The sequence below is a fragment of the Anas acuta genome, chromosome 18 (assembly GCF_963932015.1).
Source record: "Anas acuta chromosome 18, bAnaAcu1.1, whole genome shotgun sequence".
NCBI lineage: Eukaryota > Metazoa > Chordata > Aves > Anseriformes > Anatidae > Anas > Anas acuta.
The window spans coordinates 12,448,961-12,461,888 of NC_088996.1; the positions used below are offsets into that span (position 1 = coordinate 12,448,961).

The 12,928-nt window shown below is 43.4% G+C and overlaps 1 protein-coding gene across 4 annotated transcripts in view; it reads right to left on the reverse strand.

The window, feature by feature from the left end:
- RPTOR (regulatory associated protein of MTOR complex 1) overlaps positions 1-12,928 on the reverse strand; it is a 135,903-nt gene that overhangs the window by 35,947 nt on the left and 87,028 nt on the right. For 2 of the 4 annotated variants that reach the window (XM_068654649.1, XM_068654647.1), the window contains exons 17-22: positions 12,746-12,886; positions 11,074-11,191; positions 9,538-9,678; positions 8,945-9,103; positions 2,166-2,284; positions 1,785-1,853 (exon numbers count right to left, since the gene is read on the reverse strand). In XM_068654649.1, the coding sequence (XP_068510750.1) occupies positions 1,785-1,853; positions 2,166-2,284; positions 8,945-9,103; positions 9,538-9,678; positions 11,074-11,191; positions 12,746-12,886 (747 nt within the window). The remainder of the gene's footprint in view (positions 1-1,784; positions 1,854-2,165; positions 2,285-8,944; positions 9,104-9,537; positions 9,679-11,073; positions 11,192-12,745; positions 12,887-12,928) is intronic. The other 2 variants (XM_068654651.1, XM_068654650.1) reach the window with 1 other exon arrangement.

Sequence of the window (12,928 nt, forward strand, 5' to 3'; positions counted from 1 at the left end):
AAACAACAAAATAAAAACACATTGTTTGCATGTGCTTTACTCAGAAGGGGCAGTGGGCCTGTGGCCAAGCATTCAGGCTGCTCCATTCATGTCCAACCAACACTCCATTAACACCAAGGAAAGATTGCAGGGTACAATTAACACAAATGTAATTGCTAATAATTTGCATTACATGACAGACAGCTCTTATAATCTATCTGAGCTCACAGCAGCAGAGACAGGCAGATTTCAGGCTGTGAATCCTGCCAGCACTGCTCACAGCGGGAGCTTTGTCCATGACGAAATGAGCAGAGGCCAGATCGTAACCCACGGTCTGAAGCCTTAACTTCCATTTTGGTGGGCTGGTAATAACATTTCTCAGAAAGAAACCATTTTAGAAGCTACCTAAGCCACGTAATACTTGCAAGAGCAAATGCACACCACCACCAAGTGTGCAGGTTAAGCCCCCATGTATGCATCTGCCCAAAGTGCTGGACAAATCGCACGTTTCAATGCTTTCCTTATGCACCTTCTGGCTAACACAGGAGCAAATACGGCTAATAAGAACAAGTTAATTTTGGTCACTGAAGCATCCCCAGATAAAAGTCTTCATAACCAGGAACGCTTTTATTATTTTGCAAAACCATTTGAGAAGCCATTGCCTTGTGGAGCAGCTGTCTGAGGAGCACAGCCTGCGATGCATGATATCCGTCCACCCGAGCTTTTGGACTCCTTTTGGTACCAACATATTTAGGTCCAGACGTGTCAGGATCAACACAAAATCTTATCAAACCAGTCATGATATTCCTATGGACATCGCAACACAATGATGAAAATTCCTGCTGGCTAAGCAGAACTACAGTGGTGCTAGTGAAGACACCTGCAGGGTACAACTGCATCTTTATTAATATTTATACATCTCTTTCCACTAGAGCAAGGGAGTAAGTTCTGAAAAAACAGTTAAGGCAGGAAAAGCACATCCATTTCCTCTTTATAACCCTTTTAAACCCACAGTTGGACTAACACTTTATATTGCAAAGAGCCTTCCAAAACACAATGCTGAAACAGCTTCATGCACCTAGAACAGAGAGATGGAAATCTTTTAACTTTTCCTTTCCTTATTCACCTTAGTTTGGAATCTCCAGCCTGACAGTAACGTGCTGTACATCTGTATCACCAGGGAAGGCCAGACCTCATTGTCCCCACTCAGAATTTTTCTCTATCCCAAAACACAGACTTTACCAACTCACTGACATGTATTATTAAAACAAATGGAAGAGTTTAAATAAGTAACTGTTTTCTCCAGAGAAAAACCAGATTTCAAAGCAAGAAGTCTCTAACGCATTAAAATGGCAGTGCACAATGCTGGCATCTCTTACTGCAACTTTAGCTTAGAAGCTTAAGTCTGAAGGTTTAGGATTATTCATTAGAAATCATCAGTAAGAGACGTCATCTTGCATTGGAATGGCTCATGGTATTGATGCTAGAGCAACTAGGAAGGTGGAATCGAAGCATGTGGGAAGGACTGCGTTCAGATAGCTTTCTGACACCATCGACTGGGGCGGACAAGGGGAAGGCAGTCGGTGAGAAGATGTTCTGGGGTGGCCTGGTGCCTCGTTTCAGGTGGAAAGTGAGGGTGCTGCTACAGCTCCCCAAGCTGGCAATTCTGAATCAGCAGTGATGGCAGCCTCCAGGGACATCTTGTCATCCTTGGAGGATGAAATGTGATGAGGATGGTGGTTTAGGCGGAGTAGGCCTGGGTTGAAGAGGTGAGTAGTGGCAGGGGTGTCTGCATGCTGACTCACATGTACTAGTTCACCTGGATTGGAGAGCCGTTGTGGCTTCAGTCTGCAGGCCAGTCCCACTTGCATAATCTAAATCAGTTTGCAAACGGATAATTTAATGAAGTATATTTAAGGTTTCTCCCAGGGACTGATCTAGACAAGTAGGCTTCTAAACAAGACCTACTGTCTACGGTCCGTACCTAATTTATGTCCTAAAACAACCCCAGGCCCTCCCCCACTTGAAACATTAAAAGTTCCTTCTGAAATAGATTCAGACTGAACTAGGATCACTTACCAGAGCCCTCCAATGGACCTATTTAGTTCAGTCTACCTATGCTTCGCCTAGCCATAAAAAGAGCTGACAGAAAAGCCTCAGAGACACACGCACGCAGAAGGGCATACCTTGTAGGCAATACTATTGAGAACTTTCATAGCCAAGTCGGAGACATCAGGGTAGGGGTCCGCAGCTAGGTGAAGGAGTACTCTCCAAATTTGGGTATAAACACTGTTGAAACTCACACCTAAAATAGTAAAACAACAACAACAAAAAACAAAGCCCCAGAGCACATTGACAATCCATCAACTCAAACTCTTTCATCTTATGTGAGAAAATTCATTAGAACTCTGAACATCACAATGACATCTAAGAAAACATCAAGGTAAGATCTCAAAAATACTCTCCGTGGGCTTTTTGTCTTTCTTTGTGAACTCTGCAAGGGTTTGTAGAATGAGGGTGGGAGAAAGCAAAATAAATACTACCTAAATAGGCCTTGAACTGCTAGTTTTCTATGCTCTTGAAGCAAATAATCTGAAAAAGCGAAATGGAAGACCAGATAGTGTCTTTGGAGTTCCTGAGCTAAAATACTAAATGCTAAAAAAACAAGCAAACAAACAAAAAACAGTTAGTGGCTTATATTTGGATGCTCACTTTTATTGCTGTTTTAAGGATTAGTACTCAGCTTGCCTGTTCAGGGTTCTGTGTATCCTACAAGTCTACTAAATGTTAAAATGAAGCTTTAAGAACTGCACCTTTAAGAAGCAGCAAGTCTAACTCAGCCTCTTCCACCGACATTTGTACCAATTCCTCAATCACCAATTTGTTATTTAATAAGAATATCTGCAGTTTGGTGTTTCAGCAGAAGGGCCTGACAGATTCAAAGTACAAATCAAATTAATAAGCTTTTGTAACAACTGACAGAATTCTGTGAATATTGCATTTTGCTGCTTTCAGGTGAATCTTTAATTTGTTATTCTTTCTTCTAACCTTATAACGTTTAATAGTTGCAACACTGTCTTTTGGGAGTTGAGCCATTTGGACAATATTAAAGTGGTTGCACTAACAAAAAGGGAACTAAAATAGGGATTTCAGATGAGTCACAATCAATGGTAAATGACAGATCAAGCTGTTACTGCATTTCCTTTCATGTTTCTGTAGGCATCTAAATATAAAACGTTAAGTTACAAAGAAAGGGCCCTTGTTCAACAAGCACCTTGCATAGCTGCTACAGCTGCTACTGAAACCGACAGAAAATAGACACAATTCAGTTTGGATCTTTGGCTGAAGAATGCAAGTGGCGCGCAGTTACAAACTTCAGCCGTTCACATGCTGTACTTCCATGTGGCTATCTGCATTAGACAATTCAATCTTTCTTCTGTCAGAAAAAAATCCCCAACACGTGACAAAGCATCCTGCAAAATGCAAAGGAAGTCATTAACTCCATCCCTTCATTTGGCCTGCAAGGCAAAGGTTCTCGTGCTCAGCTGACATCCAAAGAATTTTCCAAGGGGGCACCTACTTACAGAGTTTCATGCAGAAATCTCACAGAGAAGTATTTATGGCAGTGCCCCCCAGTGCTGCCCATTTGCTGGGGGTCACCTATACAACAGACTCCTACAGCTAATCCTAACCTTTCCTGTGCAGGTAAGACACGGGGCTTGACAACGTTAAATCTGCCCAGGAAAAATGATGAAGTTGATGACCCCAGAAAGCAATACCAACTGTCCAGATGCAGCAGAGTCAAAGGGCACTGATCTGTCATACGTGGTTTATGCTAGCAGGGGACAGAGCCCACAGTGTATTATACTGAGGAACACGTGAATGCAGTGGGGGGTGAAGGGGGGGCTAACAGAGCTGACTTAGAACGGTGCTGATCCAACCTCAGGCTTTGCCCTTAGTCACAACTGGCCAAAGTCATCGTCTTTTTCAGAATTTCTTTATCCATGTTTGAAAATGTCAACACACAATAAAGTAAGTCTTTGCTCAGAAGAGGGTCAATACTCCCAGACTTAAAGGATGGTGATGAACCACTTGTCTGTCCTTTCTGGGCTTCTGACCATTTGTGTTTCATTTCTGCAATTGCCAAGTTCCTCCTGGAAGCTACTACTACAAGGAAAAGAAAAGGGGGTGGGGGAAGGAGAGACAGCAGGAGACACGCAGTGCTACGAGCTGTGGCAGCAAAAAAACAGTCCCAGCAACTGAAGCAGTAGCCAGGTAAAGCCATCTGAGGTCTGTTCGGTGCTCTGCCTCCTACTTTTGGTCCAGTGCTAGCGGTTACATAAGGACCGATGGGAATCTGAGTGGTCTGATTTCTTTTAAAGCCCTTCAAAGACAGTAAGAGGAGAGGGGGAGAAAGGGGGAGCGAGGAGGTACCCATCAGTTTTTCCAGTTTTTCTGATAACCAGCTCACTCATGACGCAGCCACGAAGAAAAAAAAAAAAAAACAGCGACATTTTTTATACATCTAAGCGTCATGAAAAACAAATTTAAAACAGAACTGCGCCAATGCAATCCCTCACTCGCTCAGCAGCCTTTGAAAAGAACAGAGGGAATTTCTACAAAGGCTCGGAGCTGGAGCTCGGAGGACTGCTCCTTTCTTCTGCTGCACCCCCCCCCACGTTCGGGCTGTTCATTACCCTGATTCAATCGGGTGACACATCTGACACAGCCCCTTGTAAAAACTTGAGCACCGGAGTCAGTGGGATAATGGAAGGCAGCAGAGGCGGCGGGAGGAACAGCAGCTTGATTTCATAGAATGGACTGAAATGAAAAAAATAGCCAGGAGATGCAAACAAAGAGCTGAGCAAGGGGGACGGGGTGTTAATTTAAGCAGACAGCTCCGTAATTAGTCAGACTGATTCAAAGCCAGTTAAATGGACCTTGCAGTATAGATTTACAAAATGATTTCTCTCAGCGAAGAATGTCAAAAGTAAATTGCATTTCTTCGCTGATGACTTTGATTTTGTTTGCATATGCATAACGCCTAGTCCAATTTAACAGGCAGCATCACGCCGTGGCCCCGAGGAAGGGACCCGGCTGAGGTCGTGCAGCCTGGTCACCGAGTACACGAAGACCAGAACCATGCGGGATGCAAAAACGAACGCTAATGTTTTTTTTTATTTACTCTTTCTGTTTTGACAGGACCTCTTTCTAATCCCCTTTAAAAATCACTGCAGTGATTTTAAGCCTTGATCTCCCGGAGCAGATGCAGTCCGCTCCCCACCCAGCACAGCAGCAAAAACTGACCAATAGCTGAACCGGCGCTGCTGCGCGCCTTGGACCGCAGACAGCTCTGCTTTCTGCGCGTTCTGCCTGCAGGGAAAAGAGCAAGTTTGGGACTGGCACGCAATGAAAACATCGAGCTGAAGTATTTCACACTGCACAGTACCTGAGGACTCGGCTACCTGCTTCCCATCGGTGCTAATCCCACCCGGTTTGTAAAGCTGTATCCCGCAAGCCGCTCCTCTTCCCATGAGCCACACAGAAGGTCCTGCGAGAGCTACTCAGATGAAGAAAACATCTGAAATTCTGATGGCTCTCTGAACTCTACTTTGACAATGTGAAGAGCAGCTCGTTCCCTGGAGGAATGGCAAATTAATATTTCTTGCACAGACTTGACAGTCTGCAGGCTGCTCTCTTTGCACGGGGCCATGCAAAAGCGTTCCCGAGCACTGCAGCCAGCCTGAGACCGGCTGTTCCCTTGCTACTCCTTGCTACAATGAAGTTTGGTTTTCTATGAGCTGCTCCCAGTGAATAATAAGCATCTCTTGCGAAGTCAGGGCCCTAAGGAAGGCTGAAGTGAGAGCAGGAGTGACATGGGGTGGGAGGGATGTAATGCCTTTGTTTGCCAAGCCGTAGCTGACATGAGCTGGGCATCCACAGTGCTGGCTTTGTGTGTCTCACTTTGCCACCCCTGGTGGTAACTCAAATGGCAAACCATGAGTTTTTAAACAATTTAACAGAAACCAGGAGCAGCTCATCAAGTAGAGGGCAAGAACTTCTCTGGGATCAGGGCTGTCCCAGCAAACAGGAAAGCCCACGCCACGTCTCCTTACCTTTTCCACAAAGGATATCAGAGAGGCCAGGGCGAACAGTGGCACATCAGGGGAGAAGGAAAACCAAGGACAAAAAGCCAACCCTGCTGCTCTGATGCCTGCTGCCACACCCTGACATTTTTCTCCCCACGGCAAACATTTTCTATCCCCAGCTTCTGCTGGAAAAGAGAATTACTCCCCAGCGTTTCATTGCTCCAAGATCCTTTTTTTCCTCCTCCTTTGATCATTCCTTAATATAATCTTTCCAGTGATGGTCTCCATAGGACAAAGACTTTAATCATGCAATTTAGATATGAATAATCAGCCTCAAGGTACGCAAAACCCTCATCTTAATTCCTTTTCTTTTCCTATCCTAAAACTAAATGAAACTTAAATTTCAGGAGGCAAAGATAAATGACTTGTTTTATGGAAAAAGAAGCAAGGCTTATTTCCCAATCCAAACTGATGTTTTTGTTGACTACTCAAAAACTGGCCATTGCCAGCTGAGAGACACGTGGGCCAGAGATAAATCTCTTCTGGTTACTCAGGATTGCTTGGCCAAGGAACAGTCTGCCAGAAAACAGCACACCTAGACTAAAAGTACATGCTGCATTTTCTGGGGGCATACAAGGCGGCATTTTGCTGCTTAGCTAGGAAGTTGTTTATAAAGTGGCAGAAAAGAGAGTGCAGAGGTTTTCCTCAGGTTATGGGAAAAAGTACATCGCCACAATATCAAAAAGCTGGAGAGACTGATCCAGAATAACCCTCCTAGAAGCATCTTCCTAAAATCACAGGAAGGGAAGAAAGCCCTGAGCATCTGTGAATCAACTTAGAGAATGTTGTGTACGGAACACAGAATTAAACTGTGGTCTCTAATTTCTCCTTGTGTTATTACAGACTAGATTTCTGCTTGGGTTTGATTCGACTTGTGCCCAATGCACCCCTTTTACTGCTCTTCCTGTCTCAAGTACTTGGCACGGTCATTACCTCCGAGCCAAATCACCATTAATTCTCCCAGAAGACAGAATAGAGCAAAATATTTCTACAGTCAAGGCAGGTCTACCATCTAGGTGACCCCGCTCTCAGTTACCCCATTCTTGCTAGCAGTATAGCACTATTTATTGCACGCTAAAACTTGAAGAAAGGACTTCACCCGTAAGGCAGAAGGGCATTTTTGGAAGGCTACAGGCCAGCTGCAGCTGCTACTTTCAAGTAAAAATTACCCACAACAGGGTTAATGTGAGCCCAGCAGAGCTGCACAGCAGCCACAGTGCTACTGAGGGTGGCTGGAGCTGATGGTATTTTGAAAACTCTTTCCTTGGGGACCAGGGGAGAACAGGCTGAAGGATGGTGATTCTTCGGTAGAAATGAAAAAAGCCCAGCTTTCAGCAAGCAAATGCTGAAAGTAATGGGATTCTCTGTGAGTTATGAATTTTAAACACTTCTATAAGCTCTGCTGTTTCCAGCTGGATATGAGCTCTTCCGATTGAATAGGAATGAGGGAGGCTTTGGAGAACTGCTCTTTTTGTTTTCCTAAGTTTCCCTCGCTCACCTCTAGCTCATCTTTAGATTCTTTTTCAAATGTGCTGAAAGCTCTTGTGAGTCTTGCACAAGCCACCAGGCTGATACCAGTTTGCACCAGTGGAAAGGAGAAAAACTCAAGCTCTAGCTTAAGACAAAGAGAAATTTCCTAACACTCCAGTCGTGCTTTAGAAGACCCAATTTCATTGCCTATAATCAAAAGGAAATGAATCGATCAAGGCACATTGATAGACTGAAAAGATACAGATTTCCCTCAACATTTGTTTCTCTGCTACATGACACCTCCTCTGCTCCCTGGAAGGAGACTCTTCCAAAAGCTAACCCCCTTCTGCACGTTGTCTGTTACCATCCCAAAATGGTTTAGGCTGTTTGGAAAATGGCAGCTTACAGCTAGTTTAAAGCAATGCTATTGTAGCAAGCAGACAGGATTGGGAAAGTTACTAAAAAGAAACAAGCAAACAAAAAACACTGAACTAGTTCAATATAAACAGCTTTGTTCTATAGAAGTGCAAAACAAGCATTACATGCAATTCAGCTGTGCACTGCATAAATGCAACCAAAATCTCCCTTCCTTCTGTGCTATAACACCACCCTGCAGAGGTCTGTACATTACCCAAAGAGTCAGATGTCCCAGGGAAAAAGGACTGTTGAGTAGTGTTAAAAATTTCAGTCAGTTACCGATGTTAGAGCTACCTATCCAGGAGGAAATAATGGACAGGGCCTGGAGGCAGTGGGATCAGCCATGGAACTTTTTGCACAAAAGGAAATTTCTGTGAAATAATTAGTCTCTGGTTATGAGACTCAGTTTGAGGTTTCTTCTCTATTAAGTCCTATTTTATCAATTTACATATAAACGCACATGGTAATTAACTAGGTACGGTTTCCTTGTACGAATAACACGATAAAATGGCTGTGCTGTACAGAAATACGACCTACATGAAAAATAACCAGGGGAAGGGGTTACTGCCAGAGAGCCCAGCTGCTACATCCATGGGATGGGGAGTGCTTGTTTTGATTATCCAACTAAATTGCAATGGATGTAAAATTCCTGTATGTGCTACATTTTTGTGCTCAAATTCCTAACAGGATTGCTGCCTGTCATGGTGAAGCACACAGCTGAGGCCAACAGCTCTCACTTCCAGTGCCATCTGAGCAGCAGGGACTCTTCTCTGCATATAGCTTACCCAGACACACAAGTAGCATTTCTACTGATATGAGAAGTCTTGTGGAGGTCTAGGAGGAGCTAAGATCCAAACCTTCCACAAAAGCTAGTGCAAACATGTAAAGAAAGGTGACACCGAACAAAGGATGAGAGAAGCCTTACTCACCTATCAGTGAATTCAGAGAAGAGTAAGAGCTGACTCGTCTCATCTTGTCAATAGTCTCAAATGACAGGATATACTCTTCATTTTCAGGGCTGCCCAAGGTGCTGCTAGCACTGCTGCTGGTGCTGAGATTCCCAGGAGAAAATGCAACAGAACTTCCCGCTGCCAAAAGAAAAAAGGACAGATGCTTAAACAGGAACCGGGGAGAGAACAATTTTTACCCAGGCATAACAGCATTTGCGAATTCTACAACCCTCTGTGAAAGTGTAGGCAAATCCACAAAGTCCCCTTTTAAAAACGGAATGTTTAAATACAGAGTAAGCACCAAGGGGTCATAAATGATTTAGTTAAAAATCCACATATGTCAGGAAGTCGGAAGACACCTTTTTAGTCACCAGACACTTTAAAAAAAGTCAAAAAAAATCAAATAGGAGAGTGCTCCTCATTTAACCCCTTGGAGCTGTCAGCTAGATAATTTGGGCAAAAATGTTAGTTTCAGTTCATATTGGTTTGCACACGGTAGCTTGCATGGTAGCACATGGAGGTGAAAAAAGAAGTGGTATAGGGAAATGACAGAATTTTCAAATCTCTCTTACATTCTTCATTCAGGCTGAGGTTCTGCAAGGACTTGTTCAGGTTCCTGGCTGTGGTAACTGCTCGGATGTTTCCGTAAGAGCTGACAGACCGCAGCCTCGGTGTACATGGACCATCTCGCACCGGGGTCAAACTCCCACCCTCTGCGGATGCAAAATTTAGCAATTACAAATGCAACCAGAGAGACCATAGACTGTTGGCAGATTCCCAGCAAATAAATTGCTCAAATATTACCAATACAAACAGAACTCAGCCATTGCCTATTATGTTAAAACAGAATGAGGTATGACAGGCTCCTCCCTGAACATAATCAGTAAGGACCGTGTTTCTCTATTGTTTAGGCTGTGACTTTGTTACATCCAATAAAACCAGGTGAGCCGAGCCTTGCCAGTGCCTGCAGACTACCCAGAGAGATACGACGACTCTTCTCTCCAGGTCGGTGCTGGGCCACTGCCCAGATACTGTGCTAGGACAGGCTGCTACAGCAGGCGCCATTTAGGAGATGGCATTTGCTTGCTTCTGCTCATTAAAACTCTGGAAAATGTTTTCATTATAAAGGGTTATGAAAATCCTGTTTTCCTGACCAAATTTCAGACCTGGTTTCAACCTGTATTTCATCCGTGACCTGGATAATTAAAATTTCCCAAACTTTTTCATTTTCATTCCTGAATACACACAGAGTACCATGACTTCAGAACAGCTACTTCATTTCAATGCGGAGGTGGCTGCATTATGGTACTGAGGCAATGCTTCCAGTGCATCCTACTTATAAAGTACTTTGGGATCATTCTGGATAAGAAAAAGCACTATATAAACTATAAATAATGATTATTTCCTGCAGCCAAAAATGATAAATGTGAAGAAGCTCGTTTTCTAATACGTTTAATTTATTCAGACAATGTGGAGATTAAACTACTCCTTGCAGAGACAACACATGCTCGTCTCCAAGCTTCTGTTGCAGCAGTCCCATTATCTTTGATAATTTCCAAGGTTAATATAAGAAAAATATGAAGTCAGCATTAACTTCACTTGGGCTTTTCATTTCCTATATAAAGCCATACACACAACAAAAGTTTGGGATCACAGACAGAAAACATGAAGTTCTTGACTGCTTCTCCTCTGGTGCTTTAGAGCAGCAAGAAATACGTCTGGGTCATTGTTCTGTGCTGTGGCTTCTTATTAGCCCCATTAGGTCAACATGAAGCTGAAATTTCACATATAATTTGAGAGAAGTCTGGTAAACCTGTGTACCAACCATACTTCAGTTTTGATCTGAAGGGAATCTCTTTGAATTTGGTAAGGTGTTCAGTCTCCACAACTTTTTAGTGAACTCTAGGCATCTTTTAGCTGAGAGCACATTTCTCCAAGATAAATATATTACAGTGCTACGCACCATGCCATTCAAATTTGTAGCAATGGTGTTGTTTGAGAATTCACCACCAGCAATAATTTCACTGTGTTGGGCAAACTACTCAGGTAACATTCTCAAGCACTAACAGGCTACAAGTTTCCTGTCCATAAAGACAAAACCGACAAACCTGTGGCAGCTGGAGAAGGGAGAGGGTAATTCTTCTCTTCTTCCATGAACTGCAAGGCAACGGTGCAGAAATTGCTCTCATACTGAACCACCAGGTGACTCAAAGCCACCACCAGCTCCTATGGAAAGAGCAGAAGAAAACAGGTATTTCATTGTTATATGGATCAGAAATAACACACAAAGGGAAAAAGGCAGAACAATATGGTCATTACTACTGATATTATTGAATAGACCTCCAGACTAACACTAAGAAAATGTAGAAACAACCAACAGCAATTGCTATTTGCTGTTTGGCCCCACGCTGAATCCCACAGCCAGCGTTGCAATGACCTGCCATATCAGCAGCTAACGTGAGGACGATGCTGCATACCCACAAAGGATCGAGACAACTCATTCTCATCAGTGCAATACAGAAACCTTGAATTATTGGGGTAGGGAGGGTAGAGATGGTGAAGTTCAGGCCCTCCAATGGACAGCATTTGCTATGCTTTTGGAATGAGCAAACAGGAGAGGTGAAGATCTGGCATTGATTGCTGTTCTCTGTTCAGGAGACTAATCTCCAAAATAGAGATTTATGAATCTCAAAGAGCGTACAGTGTGACATGCAGTTCTCTCTTTAATTAAACTGATAAATGCTGGAAAAGACAACCAAAATGAATCCTCACAATGCTGGTGACTACTTGTCAGGGTATTGATGTTCCACAGTTAAGCAAACGCAAGTTTTAGGACACCAAACTACATCCCATCAAAAGCAACCTAAAACATCAAATGTACCATTGTTGTACAACGGTGTGGCAGAAAATAATTCTCCAGCACCTGAAGTATTACTTGTAACCATTCTGTCATCCCTCCTTATGGTTTCTAAAAGCAAGAAGATCTTTTTACAAGCTCTCACATTCTCTCTGCAGTACTCTTACTTCCCTCTTCTTTTCCTCCCTAGGACTGTCACAAACTCCATGTTTCTAGCAAGAGATTACCATTTCACTTAAAACCTGAGATCCTGTAATGTAAGATTTTGCAATCAAAACAGAAACCAACAGAAGAGCATTAACAGAGTAGTTGTTTAACCAGAATTCTCAGAGTTTTGTCCACCTGAAAAAGACTTCAGTGTAACTCCTCTCCTTCCATATCTCTCTTATTGCATTCCCTTTAAATTCAAAGAACAAACACCACCACACAAAAATGCACAGCCAGGAAATAAAAATGCCCACAAAACCCTGAGATTGTTACTGCTGTGTTAGACATTTGCTTAATTGAATAAATAATCTAAATCAGAGGTCCACCTTGATCTAAATGACAATCTTGTCAACTACTGGAAACTGTGATTTAACAGACACTAGTTATATTATTCCTTTCAGTGGACTCCTTACATTGCACTGTTAAATGAAACGTCATAGTACATGCACTGAAAAAGGGCGAGGAGATGAACCAACATCCCAGTGCACTCCTGCACGCTGCCATCCTGCTCTGAGCAGGCTGCCCAAACGGTGTGGTCGGCGGGCTTGTTGCCTCTCAGCAGGAACCAAAGCTAAAAGCCTTCACAACGAACCAGAGGCTTTGAAATGAGTCTGATTCATTAAAAAGTCTATTCAATAATGCACTCTGATTCAGCACGGTGCAGAGCTCACCAGCACAAATCCACCAACCTCCTGCACCACCAGCCCCCTCCCTACCTTTCTAACCATGGGGCTGCCGTCGTTGATGAGCTGGGCCAGCATCATCGCCACGTTGTGGTCGATGGTGGTGGAGTGGTCGGTCCGCTCAGCTGAGTTGCCCACGAACGTTCCCAGTGCAAAGACTGCAGCACAGCGAACCTGCAAGACGCAAGCATTCATTATTATTTTTCTCTTGGTTCC